The following is a 14,400-nucleotide window of genomic DNA, read 5'->3' on the forward strand; positions in this document are numbered from 1 at the left end:
AAAGATCATAGAGGGTAAAAATGAGTCCGTTTGTGTTTACACATGCAACCCAACTCAAAATTTCGGAGAAATTTCCTGAAGTTTTGGACGTGTGTGAAAACACCATAATGTGCCCAAGATCATATTTATGTAATCCTCAAAACTAAGAGATGAAAGGAGGGGTGACAGTTTGGCTCATTTTTTATTTAAAAAGACATTTCATTTTATTACACTGTATTTGAGAACTTCATATTCCAGTTTTTATTCAGTATACACACAAGAGTGCAGCACCAACACACTGCTCTGGTCAATATGTCAGTCCCACACCACAACGCTTTGTTCATGTGACTGACTGTTTAAGAGTTCATGAGATGTACTGTCTCAATCAAATCTGTGTGTTTGATCAATAAATATATCCCCATAATCCTATTTTCACAATTTCTTGTATTTTTATATTTATGAAAAGATTGATTGATGTCCAGCAGAGCGTGAAAATCAAAAACCTTGCATAAGACAGTAAAATCCATTTTGTTTACATTGAATTTTAAAAAAAGTTCAGAGGTTTCTAAGATAAAAGACGTGACAGTTTGCCTTCAGACCAAAGTTTCCTAAATACACATTTCAATGTTTATATAAAAGAAAAGTACAAGACATAGGTTGCAATGTCATGTAATTTATGTTACTCTAAAATATCAGCTTTTTTATGTTCAGACCATAATTTGATCTTCAATCTGGATACTCTTTGAGGTTTTTAATGAACTTGTATTTCTTTTAACAAGTCTTTGAAGACAACTGGAAAGGTATTTGACACTTTGAAAGCTTCTGTGAAGAACGTTCTAATTGTGCTGATTTCGGTGCCTGTTCCGTTTGTGCATTGTGCTGTAAATCCTCTCATCTAACACCAACCCTGGTGGCTTTTTTAGAGATGAAAACATTATGGGTTAAAGCCGTCTAGTTTATTTGTGTCTTTTTTATGACTAGTATAATACTTATCACAGGAGCTGAAAAAGGTCAATGTGCACTGACGTGAATGGACACAGTGGTGCAGGATAAAGACTCTCTGGAGTAGATTTATACATCAGTTATATCAGTTACCGTGTTATTGAGCCGTTATCTCAGCTCTCCTGAAGCCCAGTGGTGTACAGGTAGGAAACGGTCCCTGCCTGGATCTGGAACGTTTGTCCCTGGATGTGATGGCTGGAGATCTGCTGGCTCGTCTGGCTGATGGAGATCGGCTGGCTGCTCTGGCTGCTGATGTGAATGGCCTGACTGTGTTGTTCCCTGCCTGATGTCTCCTGAGTGACAGAAAGCTGCTGGGCGGGCTGATGCATCGCCTGCAGCTGCTGGACGGGTCTCTGAGCGATGTGAAGGGGCTGCGGGGGGCCGTGATGAGCCTGCAGGTGCTCCATGGCCTCTTTACTCAAAGTGATCACATGCATCTGCTCGGGTTGCTGCGTCACCTGACCCTCCAGCATGCTGATTGTCTGGATTTGAGGATTCTGGTCCACAACATTACCTTGTGTGACCAGGGACACGTTTCCTGACGACTGTGTGAGGAGGGTTAGTCTGGGGTGGGCTAATTCTGTCGTCTCTCCCTCTGTGGTGATGATGCTGATCTCCTGGTTCTGACCCGGCACAAAGTTAATGTCGTCCACGTCTGCTGTGACCACCAGCTGGATCTCCTGTTCCGAGGAGGAAGGCAGCTGGTACGGCTGCAGCTGCAGGATGTTTCGCACCTCTTCCTGTGACGCTTCTACGGAGTCTGACGAGGCCTCTGTTGATGCTACTCTTTCCTTGTTGTGGGATTTGTTGTGAGTTTTCAGATTGTCGAGGCGGGTGAACGAGAGGCTGCAGAGGGAGCAGGTGAAGGGTTTCTTCCCCGAGTGTGAGGCGACGTGTCTGCGTCTAGCGCTCGGGTCTGAGAAGGATTTGTTGCAGATGTTGCAGTCGTACGGTTTCTCCCCTCTACAAAAAGGAAACTTTGATTACAAATACAAACTGAGACTTGTATTATTTTCATATTTGGAATGGAACACAAAAAGTGTGAACGAATTAAGAGAATTGTCAAAAAGATTCTTTCAGCTCAGAAGTATTTTTATTTGGTTTAAAGATCCCTGTTCCTCTATTTGCTTCACTCTCATGTCCAACCACAAGCAGTTATTTTTTTCCGCTTTTTTCTTAGGATTTATTTTGGGGCTTTTGTGGCTTTATTGTAGAGCTAGAACAGAGAAGAGCAGACAAATATACACTAGCTGAGTACGTTTACATGAACCTGGTTATCCTGGTTTTGATCATATTCGGAGTATGAAGTTTACATGCACCCAAAAATCCAATATTTTCCTGGATAAGACCAGAAATTAAACTAAAAGCCTCAAAATGTGTTTTCATGTTTATCTTTGATTATAATAATAGCACAATTAAACAATTAAAGAATAGAAAGTAAATACCATATCCAAGCTCACTGCTGGGAGCTTGATTTCAGCTCTCAGGTCTAGAATACATTTCTCACCTGTGGATTCTGATGTGAGTCTGCAGAGTGCTCTTGGCTGTGAAACACTTCCCACAAATCTCACAGGTGAACGGCTTCTCGCCTGTAACAACATAATAAATGTCAACATCTGGCAGCTGCAACTGCAGCACACAGAAGTTAGACTCTGCAAAATGCTACAGTGATTTTCAGAAATCTTGAAACCTTGTCAGACTTCACCTGTGTGCGTTCTCAGGTGCTTCTTCAGCTGAGCTGTGTCCAAAAACTTGTGATGACACTGAGCACATTCAGGTAAGGATTTTCCTTTAATCAATAAGAAAACGAGACAAAAAAAGACATCAACTTTATGAGGCCTTTTAAAGGAACACTTCTCCGGTAACATGCTGCTTTTGAATGGATTTCATCTCACCTGTATGAACTTTGTGATGGCTTTTAAGCTGCCTTTTCTGAGTGAAGCTCTTTCCACATTTATCACAGCTGAAGGATTTCTCTTCTGAGGAGGTTTCAAAAAAAAGAAAAAAAAAAAAGAAGAAGAGAGAAATATTAATGTAGAGGGGAAAACTCAGGCAGCTCTAAAGCTCTCATTAGTAATAAGAAAAGATTTTTATAGTTTTTCTTCCATTTCATTACCAGTTTAAATTTCATTTAGAAAAAGTTATTATTAAAACAAAGACAATCAATGAATTTCTATTGGAGACACACTGATTGGAAAAATCTGGGCCTATTCTGATACCGATGTTCCAAATACGTTTTAGACGACTGCCCATTCCAATGTTTTTTTCCACGACTTGTTTTGGTGAAAGACTCCCACAATGCAACATTGTCTCACGTGTGACAATGAAAACGAGTAAGAGTTTGTTCAACAGATGACTTCATGTGTCTTATAAAAAACGTTTCTCTGAATCAGACGTTAGGTGCACTGGTCGATGGCATTAGCTTGATTTGGCACGACTAAAAAACATCAGCTATAATAATTACAATATAACACAAAAGACCGACAACAGCAGAGAAGAGTAAAAGATGATAAATTCATGAATAACTTAATCTCGTTCCTACTTTCATGGAGGTTCATGTGCTCTTGCAGGGAGTTTTTGGTTGAGAGCGCTTTGGAGCAGATCGTACAAACAAACGGCTTCTCTCCAGTGTGCATGCGCTGGTGAACCAGCAGAGTGTTCTTCTGGGTAAAACACTTCCCGCAAACCAGGCATCGAAAAGGTTTCTCTCCTGGCAAAAAAAAAAAAGGAAACACAGTCAAGTGTGCTGTTGTATTCACAGAGGTATGAGGTTCTGTATCGCCTGCGACTTTTATCAGCCGTCAGAGGACTCTAGTTGACATTCTTCTGTAGTTTTTATAGTCTTAAAATATAGTGCACCCTGGTAAATGTTTCAGTGGAGGTTCATTATTTAAAACATGCAAGAATCACATCTTCAAAACTTCTTTTAAATCGTAGCTCACGTGGCAGATTACCTGTATGAGTCCTTTGGTGAATCTTTAAGAAAAGAGGGTTTTTGAACACCTTGCCACACTCCTCACATGGAGACTCTGTGTTTGGGTATTTTCTCTTCCTGCCTCTCTTCACCGGCTCTTTGTTTTCTGCGGCCTCTCTTCCCACCTTGTAGCTCTCAAACTTCACCGGCGGCCTGATTTTGCGTCTGCTCAGTCGGCTCTGGTCGTCTGCTGGTTTATAATCGGCATCGTCTTTTGGCTGTGACTCAGCTACCGCAATATCACCGTCCACCTCTCCATCCTGCTCCCCTCCTGCGCTCTCCTGTGGTTCGCGTCTTCCCTCAGGCTCTGTTACAGGTACATTTATGATCTTCCTTGGTCGTCCTCTTTTGCGTTTTAACATATCTGGAACCTTAGGGATGTGTTCCTTCTCACTTCTAACAGCTTCATCAGAGCGTGTAAGCGCAGTGAGTACTTTGATAAGATCGTTGACCTTCAATAGACGAGCCGTTTCTAGGAGCTGCTCCATGACGCTCCCCTCCACAGACACCTGAGCGCTGTAGATGAAGTCCAGAACTGCTGCAAACATCTTCGCTGCCATACCATCCAGCCTGAAGTTAGACTGACCTGAGATCTGGTCTCCTGCCGTGAACATGCGGGAGAAGAAGTCGCTGCTTGCTGCCAGCAGGGCTTTGTGTGCCTTGAACTGCTCGTCTTCCACGACGAGAGTGATATCACACAATATGTCTTTTTTCCTCAGCTTGTCAAATTTGCTCAGAATGGTCTGCTTATGTGAATCTGAATGAAGGTCCATGACAGATGAAGTCCTGGTTGTGATTTCCTCAGACATCTTCCTCTCGAACATTTACCTCATTATCTGTAGGCAAGACTGAGAATGAGAAAATGTGAACAGTCGTCATTGTGTTGGTTAGAACTTCCAGCTTGTTACCCAGTTGTCCCAGCTCGTCTAAAGTAAAGTAAATCACTGTGCTCTAGGACCACAACTAAGGATCTATTCTTTTGATTCATCAGTCATAAAATGCTTGAATCTTTACTTAGTTAGCAAATCAAAAGAAATTTTCCAAAAAAGTTCTTATATTCTATGGTTGATTTTAAGCATCTTCTCCTCACATAATGTTTCTCATCACGTTTCCCAAATATGTGATAAATTTAAATCGAATGATTACATTTATTTTGGGATTGTCCATTAATTTACATGTCGGTCAGGACAAGTTTCCTTTTTCTCTGAAGACTCTCCTGACAGAGACACTACTCCTCAATGCTTCATTCACACATTCAAACAGCTCAGTTGCATAGCTCAGTGGCAACAACAAAAAAAGTTGCTGATTTCAGTTTTCCTCATGATTTGAGAACTTTCTAAAATGTAAACATAAACAAATCTTGTACCTTTCGGGACATTGGACTCATCTTGACATTTGTATTTTGATTTTTTTTCTTTCATTTTTGTATAATTTGTTTATTGATAACTTCATGTGGACAAGTTGGATTTAATAATAGCACATGGATGATGTATAATTGCAGTATGTTTGCTTGACACAGTGGTAAGAATATTTGACCCCTGACCCCCAGTTGTAAATGTGTGTGGGTGTTTGTGTCCTTAGGTTTATATTGACATTCTGTGGTTGTATTATGTATTTTAGTTGGTTTAAACGTTGTCATCAAAATCAAATCAATGTCAATAAATAATAATTGTAAAACTGGTTGAACACAACTATTAATCAAAACATGATTGACCGTTTTTTTTTAATGTTGCGGCAGTTATAAGATTTAAAAGGATAACATGTAAAGACGTCACGCCTTTAAAATACAAAATAAAAGTAACTGTATTTCGTTATAATTACAGTTTAAATTGACGTAATGTGAATACTGTTACTTTCTCGACAAAAAAAAGGATTATTTGCAGGGATTACTTTACGGCACTACACGCAAATCAATGCGCCAGCGCACTTTACACACAGCCGAGGATGAGAAAAAGGCCGCAACATCACAGTTTGCAGTGCGAGCTTTGCTTACCGTCAACGAAGCTGCTTTTAGCACCGAGGAGAAACTCCACGTCGAATTTGAAAAAAAAAAAAAAAAACCCCATCTTGAGGTAAATGTACTAATAAGTGTGAACTGACGACAGCAGCTGTTAATCAGCCAGCTGAGAGGGCTCAAAGTGTTCATGTCTGCAGGTTGCTCGTCCTACACTCACAAACAACTTCGGGACTATTTCAAATGTTGTATTTCTATCTTTAGGGGAATACATTTTAAAAAGTAACCCTCCCAACAATTATAGTCTATTAATGAATTATTTTGTATTGATCTATGGGTCAAAGGTAATGTAATCAAACTGCTCGACAGTCTGAATAAGCTTTCGGGAAAAAAGTAATTCAAGTAAGAAATAAAGTGGATCAAAAATCATTACGTTTTTGATGTCAACATTGTCAGTGTCTAATCAATATACTAATACAGCTGTCTATGATACAACTTTAAAGCTGGTGCTATCCAAATATCCACACATCAGCTTCATGGCATCCTTAATATTCTTTCTACCTCATGATAATGTTTGTTTCTGAGCTGCAGATGAAACCTTAATATTATTCTTTCTATCTGATGATACTGGTTGTTTCTAAGTTGCAGATGAAAACAACCTGAGTGTTAGCAGGCAGGCTAACCTAACCCTCGTCTCAAACAATGCAAACACTGCTAACATGAATGAGCAGAGATAGCACAGCCCGTCTTAGACAGAGAGAATCTGTCAAACTGAATGAATTTATGTGATAATTGTTGTAAAAGGACCAGGGTGGTTAAAGCATACATGACAAATCCGCGGTGTAATTTTAAAAATAGTGAGCTTTGAGGACCTTACCTTCTACTGTCGCTGGACGGGGACGTAAATATACAGGAACTTATCGCGAGAGTTTGGTTTTTGACGAGGCTGGCTATGGCTGTAACTCGCAGCTGAGAATGACGTCAGACCTGAGTTGAGCGTGTCCCAGTGGCAAACCGGATAAACAGCACGGACAACTCCTTGACAGTTTGTGCACAAAAATAAAATGACTTGTCCACAGAGAGAACTTGCACGTTTATAGTGGTGTGATTGAGGAGCAAGCTGCTTATATAGACCATAGTCACAGCTTTAACGTAGGGTTGATGCACGTAGCAGACAGAAACAATTCATACAGGTAGGCAAACTGTTGTCTCAAAGTTTGATCAAGTTAACTTCATTTCATAATAGCTCATAGATCCTGGTTGCACCGTGCGTAAGGGCATTCAGTGTCAAACTGACTGTATCATCTGTACACAGGAACAATTCAAATGTTATTCACTCCACATGATGAACCATAAATTAACTATTGGAAGTTATGAATCATCCTAGTCCCTTTCTGTAGAGTTTAAAAAAGATGGAAAAGCAGACGCATGGAGTTTGAAAAATATTCTGCTAGGTCGTCTTTCTGGTGTTCTTTAGTGCAAGGATCTAACTTAGATGTTTTTGATCTAGCTACACTAAGAGGTATAAAGGTGCAGAGTGTACTTTTCTCTCGTAGCCTATAAGTTTTGCAGCTTTTGGTTACACCTTCTCCACCAGCCATGGCTTTTTAATGGCTGTGTTGCACAGTTTACAATGTCTGTTGCGTAACCCATTATTATAACTAGACACGATGAGTCTGCAGTAGTGCTTTATGTTATTGATCCTTGGACCATGCAGTCAGTTAATGTTAACACACAGTGTAGCTGCAGGTTAGTGGTGTGATTCTGCTTTGAGATTAAAGTTTTTCCAGCAGCATTCAGGCAACATTTGACAAAACTCTCTCCCTTCTTGATTCCCTCTAGAGTGAAACGCAGGTCGCTTTAAGATGAAAAGTGTCAGGGTTGCAGTGGTGGGAGCAGGTGTGGTCGGTTTCTCAACAGCTGTCTGCATCGCTGAGGCTCTACCTTCCTGCTCGGTCACTCTGCTGGCTGAGAAGTTCAGTCCAGACACGACCAGCGATGGAGCTGCTGGCATCCTGTGGCCTGTAATATTTCCAGGTATGCAAGAGCTTCACATCAACATATTTCAAATATTGTGCACCGAGTAGGATTTTGCTAGGGTGAAAGTCATGTCAAATGCAAATATTTTCTAGCCCATCAACCATTCGTTTTGCATGTTTTAAATATTATATTTTACTGTATTTCTCTTTCAGATTTTCCCTTGGAAAGACAAAGAAACTGGTTCAAGGACAGCTTTGATCACCTGTTGGCCATTGCCCAATCACAACAGTCTCCGGAAGCAGGAGTCATGTTCAGCTCTGGGTAACAACTTTTATACTGTTATATAAAGGGTCAAACATACAGTCAGTCACTTTTATAAAAAAAATATTTTTTTGTGATTTTTTTTTTTTTTTCTCCAGCTGGGCAATTTTCAAGGAAGGTCCAGCCAATATAAAGCCTCAATTTTCAGACCTTGTGATCGGCTTTCGATTCATGACTGATTATGAAATGAAAAGGTTTCCAGACCATAAGTTCGGCCATGCGTTCACCACACTAAAGTGTGAATGTTCGAGCTACCTGCCGTGGCTCGAGAAAAGGTTAGTCCTCTGTATTTCTCTCAGTCATGAAATTTTCCCACAAAGTTTTAATTTATGCTTTGTTAGTAACGAGTTAACGGTGAATGGAGAAAGTCAAGATTTAATTTTGTTTTCAAACAGATTTAGAAAAGCTGGTGGTCAGGTTGAAAAGAGGAAGGTCAACAGTCTTCAGGAGCTGAGCAACAGTTATGATGTCATCGTCAACTGCTCTGGTCTGGGCTCTAAAACGCTGGTGGGTGACTCTGAGGTTTACCCGGTCAGAGGCCAGGTCCTCAAGGTGGACGCCCCCTGGCTGAAGCACTTCATCAGAGACGGAGATGGAAAAACCTACATCTACCCCGGCATACACGCCGCCACCATAGGTGGCACAAGGCAGGAGAAGGACTGGAGATTAAACGTCGACGAAGGAGACACACGAGGCATCCTGGAGCGCTGCAGCCAGCTGGAGCCGTCGCTCAGCAAAGCTAAAGTCCTCAGTGAGTGGGTGGGACTGAGGCCGGGCAGGAAGCACCCAAGGGTGGAGAGGGAGGTGGTGCGTCTGCAGGGTCGCAGCATGCCTGTGGTGCACAACTATGGCCACGGAGGTTGGGGAGTCACCCTCGCCTGGGGCACCGCCCAAGATGCACTGGGGCTGGTCAGGCAGTGCCTCCATGAAATGAAGCTACAGGCTAAACTGTGAAAATCTGAATGTAAAATTGACTGTATGAAGAGAGCCCTTTAGGATTCAAACTACAGTTAGATACAAAATCAAGACATTGTTGTTTATGTAGGGAAAATGAACTTAACTGTGTGGTGTAGACACAGAGGGGTGCTGATGTAATGTGAACACTGTTTTCTAATTTCTATTAGCCGGGAATAACAGGTGCTTAACAGAGATCTACTGTTAGAGATCAACATACATTTCTGATGTGAGTGTGAAGGATTGATCAACAGCCTGTGAGAATGTATCTAATGCACATAAAAAATGAAATGTTTATTATTTAAATAATGAACAAGGTATTTTACATCATTTACTGACATAAAACTACTGAAGATCAACATCATACACCTGTAAGAAATCACTTGCTGGGTAATGAACTATCATCATAGAGAGTTTGTTTATTCAGTTCAGTTTATTAAAAAGTGCAAATTAAACTTCTGAGAGCTGCTGCTGGTGTTCTGTGTCATCAACATTCTCTTATCTAGTATTTCCAGTGCTTCATCATCAGGTGGTCAAGATACCAGAATTGTAAACGACATTTAAAGAAAGAGATACTAGTGAACATTCAACCTTGTTGATGCCTGTTTGTTTGGTTACCAAGGCAACACAAATAGAAGTATGATGCACCCAGTAATTGGTCAATTTTAATATTTACTATCTATGGTAAATATTTGTTTTCAATGATCAAAATGCAGTTAAACTCCAGCACACAGTCTAAAATGGACAAATATGTTTCAGTACTGAAACCTGTTCAGACTGTTCTGAGACCTGTTATTTATTTGACTCATTGAAAAGTATCTGAATTAAATGACACTGCTACATTTACATTCTGGCTGATATTTGAAAGCTTACGACACAGAGTAGTCAAACAGTTTTTTTTAAACCAGAAAAAAATAAAGTACACTTAAAACTATACACAGGAAGAAATGGATGGTTATTTTGAAATTAGAAATTACAGTTCAACATTTAAAACGACTCAAAACAAATCTAGTTTTGAAGCCACTCATTGTCCAGCAGCCTCAATAAACATCTGTGAACTGACAGTGCGCTGCTCTTGAATGTCTACATCCTGCACCTAGAGCCTTTCCTCCATCAGGGAACACAGAACTGCTGAGTCGATGGATTTCTTCTTGTTCCTCAGTATGTTCAGTCTGCGGGCTTCAGAAGTGGCAGAAATGGAGATTCTCCTCTTGTCCTCTGACCAGATGTGGTTTGAGTGGATGTCCATGAAGCCACTCTGTGTTGTGTGCATCTCTGTGTGTGGCTTTGGTGAGGAAGGTGTAGTTAAGCTCCCTGCTGGGACTGTGGGTGGCAGCGTGAGGTGTGTGCTCTGTGTCGTTTCTGCTTGTTTAGGAGCAGAATCATTTTCTGCGTCTGTGTTTAAAGTGCTACCTTCAGTATGATGTGCTGCTGCTGCTGCTGCTGCTGCTGGAGACATGAATTCATTGTGTTTTTGAGGATTTCCTTGGTGCTGTATGCTGGGCCTGACGCTGTGGCTCAGATTCCGGTGTCTGGGGTTGATGGTCAGGGAGAAGCTCCGCCTCAGCGGCTCTGGTGACGCGAGTCTTCTCAGCTCCATGCAGCTCTGGCTCCTGCCAATGGCTCCACTGTGAAGATGACCTTTAGGTGGGCTTAGGAGGCTTAAACTGCTTGTAGGGGGTCTTAGTGGTGGTGAGACACAAGGCGGACATGCTGGTTCACTTTGAAGTGAAGTCTTATGAGAGCAGGTGGAGGTAAGGGGATTTTGGGGGGCGGGGTTCTCTGGGGAAAGGAGATTGCTTGACTCAAAACCGGAGGAGGACCTGCTCATGGACGAAGACGTCTTTTTGTCCCTTCCTGAAATAAACAAATGAAGTGTGTGCGGATGATGCGTTTGACTTGAACAGAACTTTGAAAAGGCGTGGCGCTTGTGAAAGGATGGCCAAGAGTTCAGAACTACAAGATCGACGTGTGAGCCATGAAAAATGAATGATGCGTGAAAGAAAAGAAGGAAGCAGTCGAATCAGGTCAAGCATGGAGCAGTTTATTCTTCACGCTCAACCGTAACAGAAGCACACTTCAGAAAATGCTGAGACGTCAGACCTGCCTCGAACGTGTCCGAGGTTCTCCTCAGCCTGCATTAGAGTGCGTTTACATTTATACAAAATGCCACTTTAACAGTTATACCATGAAGTCAATATTTAAATTCTTTTGCTGCTCGCAGTTTTAGGCACATGATAAAATATTGTGCAACGTTATGTTTTACTGGACTAAAAAAATATACACGGAAACGGCAAAATCTGGAGAGAAACACACACTTTACAAGTGTGGCTGTCAGAGCTCGAAGCACATGATGTTTTGGACATTCACAAGAACCTCTTTAAACAGTGAGCACGACCACGCTTTGGAACCGTGTTTAGTCCGAAGCCTGAACACAATAAGCAATGATATAGCTATGTATACAGCACACATTCACAGTTCATGTGTATTGCAGTAATAAACTGAGAGAGCTTTTTCAAACTATTTATACTATACACACGTACGTTCACCACTTTCAGTAAATGCAAAAAAACACCACACAGCTCAGCTCACGGCTTGAAGATCTATTTGTGAGTAGACCATCGAGCTGCTCCACATAAACCGCGCTCACAGCCGTCTAAGAGGACTAATGAGGTCAGTGCTCAGGTTCACATGATGCAAGAACTATCGTTTGCCCGTTCGGAATATTATATAGCGAACACGACGCTCTCAAAAGAAAGGCAAGTAATGTCAATTCTCAAAAGCACCAAAGAGACAAAAAAAAGACTCACTGCTTGATTTGATGATGCAGAAACACAAAGTTAGACATACAGAAGAGTTAGATGCTAATGGAGAAATAGCAGAGCACCAGAAGAAAGATGGAGGATAAAAAAAGTCTTTCCAGGAGAGCATGATAAGTGAATGCGTCGGCTTGTAACGCTCGAGCGCTGAGAAGGACTGAAAACCAGGCAGGTCTGCTCTGAAGGAGAAGGCAAAGGATGAGTCAGAAGAGGAGCGGAGTGTTCACAGGCGACTCAGGCTGTCATTACCGTTCTCCAGGTTCTCGTTGCTCTCGTAGCAGCCCGAGTCCCGTGGGGAGTCGCCCACGAGGCCGCGCCGGTCCAGGAGCAGCTTCTCCTGGGAGCCTCCAGACTGACTGCTGTGCTCCAGGTCGCTGCTTCCTGCAATGCACAAACACCACCAACAGGGGGCAGAAGGTGACTTTTTTTTCCCCCCCAATGAGCAAACTGCAGGAGCATGAAGTGTTTCAAGACAGCAAGGCTAGATAGAACAGACAATTCCAATTAATGGGATGTTGATGATTAAGATAAAGGTTTAAAAATTAAAAATAGTGTAATTCAAATGTTCTTACATCATAAAATACTTGTGTTTTATTCCCCCTCATTGGCTTTATTTGAATCTTGTAAACAAAACACTGAATTTGGAAACTGCGTCTGCACGTAGTTAAGAAGACTGTGAGTCTGGAGTGCTGCGTCGGTGTGCACTCTGGTGAGATATAACCTGAGCTGATCAGCTGACCCACCGTCATACTCTTGCAGCAGCTCCACAGCAGTGAGCAGCACGGCTCTGTGCTGGGGGTCTCTGATGTTCAGATCATCCAGGTCCTCCTCCTCTAACAGTTTGAATGTGTCCAGATCCTCGTAGCCGTTAAACAGGAAAGTGGGAAGATGCTCCTGAGGAGAGGAGAGGGAAAAAAAAAAAAAAAAAAGATGCACAAAGTGATCAGCAGAAATCTACAAAGGGAAACCATTTGATCATGAAACATTTTGGAGCGTTCAAAACTCCTTTCAAGTATTTTGAATTGAGAAGTTTTCCTAACTCTGCTGAGTGTGACAGATACTGTTCATGTACGGAGTTCATACTTTGAGGTTGATGCGATCGAGGAGCTCCTGTACAGAGGTGGGTTTGGGTTGCCGAGCCTTCCTCCTCCTGCGTGTCTTTTTGGGTTTCACCTCCTCTTCATTCAGGACGTCCACATATATAAACTTAAAGGTGCCCACTTTCCCATTGAGCATCCCCATCCATGTCCCCATCGGAGGCTTACTGATGACATCAATGACGTCCCCACTCTGCAAGAGAACGGATGGTTTAGCTGTAGATCCCCAGGAGAGATCGGAGTTTGTTTCCCTCCCGGATGGATCAGGCGGTCGTACCTTCAGCTTGAGGGAGTCAGTGTCGTAGGGGCTGGGTGTGAAGTCGGTGTGAACGAGAGCGCGTCCACAGAAGGGTCCGCGGTACGGCAGCTCATCCTCCTCCCCGTCCTCAGACTTCACGCTCTCTCTGTTGCTGTTGGAGGAGTCAGTGGTGCCCACAGTCTGACCACCTACACAAACCACCAAAAAGACAAACGAGACACTTCAGTCAAAGTAGAAGAGACGTTTTTGTCGAACGATCACAGACCCACGCAGGTCTTCATGCGGCAGATACAATACACACTTCAGTGCAGACAAAAACAATAAAAAACCTCAAAGTACAGACTATTTTATGTCCTTGAAACACTTTTCTGAAAAAACACCACATCTGGTGTTTCAAGGCTCAGTTTAAACAAACAGAGATATTCACAAGGACACCCAGCTCTGTCTCATGTACACCGTAAACACAAACTCACTCATGGAGCTCTGTCCGCTCAGGGAGCTCCTCAGGCTTTCCACCGATCCTCCGAGCTTCAGTTTGGGTTTCTCCAAAGAGTCCGAGTCCGCGTGAGGCGAGTGAGGGCAGCTCGAGATGCGGTCTGGGCTCGACTGGGGACGAGCAAAGAATCATTACGTGTGCTTCACAACAACATCGACATACTGACAATCTAGTGCCACATACCTGCTCAGAGAGAGAGCAGTGGTATCTCTTGGATATGTGCTTTCTCATAGTTTCTCGCACAGATTTGACTTTCTTGCCGAGGGAAATACGAGACGTTGCCGGAGACTTCGTAAGATCGCTCCCACAGTCTCCATCTTTGTTCTGGTTATAAGAAAAAAAAAATTGGTAAGAAAAGGTTCAAACAATGTGTTAAATTGAAACTGAACTGAACTGGATGATGGAGGATAGTTACATACAGCGTTATCGTGATCAGGGCTGACTGTGTGCACTAAGCGGTTGGTCAGGTCAAATCCTCCAAAGCTACAAGCTCTCTGTTTAAAAAAACAAAACAAAACAGATGAGTGTTTCAGATTAAGCACACAAACTAAACATCTACAAACAT

General features: G+C 42.3%; 3 protein-coding genes across 4 annotated transcripts in view; 1 reads left to right on the forward strand and 2 right to left on the reverse strand.

Moving 5' to 3' along the window:
* Window positions 1–162: 162 nt before the first annotated feature.
* On the reverse strand, window positions 163–7,128 carry zbtb24 (zinc finger and BTB domain containing 24). 2 transcript variants are annotated; one of them, XM_079369631.1, is made up of 7 exons: window positions 6,787–7,128; window positions 3,936–4,803; window positions 3,524–3,691; window positions 2,877–2,960; window positions 2,687–2,770; window positions 2,489–2,570; window positions 163–1,944 (listed from the first exon to the last, which is right to left on the reverse strand). In XM_079369631.1, exons 2-7 carry the CDS (start codon window positions 4,777–4,779, stop codon window positions 1,095–1,097), a joined length of 2,112 nt encoding a protein of 703 aa, XP_079225757.1. In that variant the 5' UTR covers window positions 4,780–4,803; window positions 6,787–7,128; the 3' UTR covers window positions 163–1,094. The 2 variants fall into 2 exon arrangements, with proteins under 2 accessions (XP_079225757.1, XP_079225758.1); XM_079369632.1 differs by lacking the exon at window positions 6,787–7,128 and adding an exon at window positions 5,949–6,344.
* A 524-nt stretch (window positions 7,129–7,652) lies between these two features.
* ddo (D-aspartate oxidase) lies at window positions 7,653–9,633 on the forward strand. Its single transcript, XM_079369943.1, has 4 exons — window positions 7,653–7,946; window positions 8,102–8,210; window positions 8,309–8,485; window positions 8,606–9,633. Exons 1-4 carry the CDS (start codon window positions 7,775–7,777, stop codon window positions 9,162–9,164), a joined length of 1,017 nt encoding a protein of 338 aa, XP_079226069.1. The 5' UTR covers window positions 7,653–7,774; the 3' UTR covers window positions 9,165–9,633.
* sash1b (SAM and SH3 domain containing 1b) overlaps window positions 9,568–14,400 on the reverse strand; it is a 39,338-nt gene continuing 34,505 nt past the window's right edge. Inside the window, exons 11-18 of the mRNA XM_079369944.1 lie at window positions 14,255–14,329; window positions 14,019–14,159; window positions 13,813–13,945; window positions 13,358–13,527; window positions 13,067–13,273; window positions 12,727–12,877; window positions 12,233–12,364; window positions 9,568–11,021 (exon numbers count right to left, since the gene is read on the reverse strand). Coding sequence (XP_079226070.1) covers window positions 10,261–11,021; window positions 12,233–12,364; window positions 12,727–12,877; window positions 13,067–13,273; window positions 13,358–13,527; window positions 13,813–13,945; window positions 14,019–14,159; window positions 14,255–14,329 — 1,770 coding nt within the window. The 3' untranslated portion in view covers window positions 9,568–10,260. The remainder of the gene's footprint in view (window positions 11,022–12,232; window positions 12,365–12,726; window positions 12,878–13,066; window positions 13,274–13,357; window positions 13,528–13,812; window positions 13,946–14,018; window positions 14,160–14,254; window positions 14,330–14,400) is intronic.

This window comes from Symphodus melops, assembly GCF_947650265.1.
Source record: "Symphodus melops genome assembly, chromosome: 19".
Lineage (NCBI taxonomy): Eukaryota > Metazoa > Chordata > Actinopteri > Labriformes > Labridae > Symphodus > Symphodus melops.

Coding starts and splice junctions, on each gene's coding strand:
- zbtb24 (XM_079369631.1), bottom strand. CDS start 4,779: ATGTTCGAGAGGAAGATGTCTGAGGAAATCACAACCAGGACTTCATCT. Junction 2,571..2,686: donor GCACCTGAGAACGCACACAG/GTGAAGTCTGAC, acceptor ATGTTGTTACAG/GCGAGAAGCCGTTCACCTGT. Junction 1,945..2,488: donor ACTCACATCAGAATCCACAG/GTGAGAAATGTA, acceptor TCCTTTTTGTAG/AGGGGAGAAACCGTACGACT.
- ddo (XM_079369943.1), top strand. CDS start 7,775: ATGAAAAGTGTCAGGGTTGCAGTGGTGGGAGCAGGTGTGGTCGGTTTC. Junction 7,947..8,101: donor GTGGCCTGTAATATTTCCAG/GTATGCAAGAGC, acceptor TTTCTCTTTCAG/ATTTTCCCTTGGAAAGACAA. Junction 8,486..8,605: donor CTGCCGTGGCTCGAGAAAAG/GTTAGTCCTCTG, acceptor GTTTTCAAACAG/ATTTAGAAAAGCTGGTGGTC.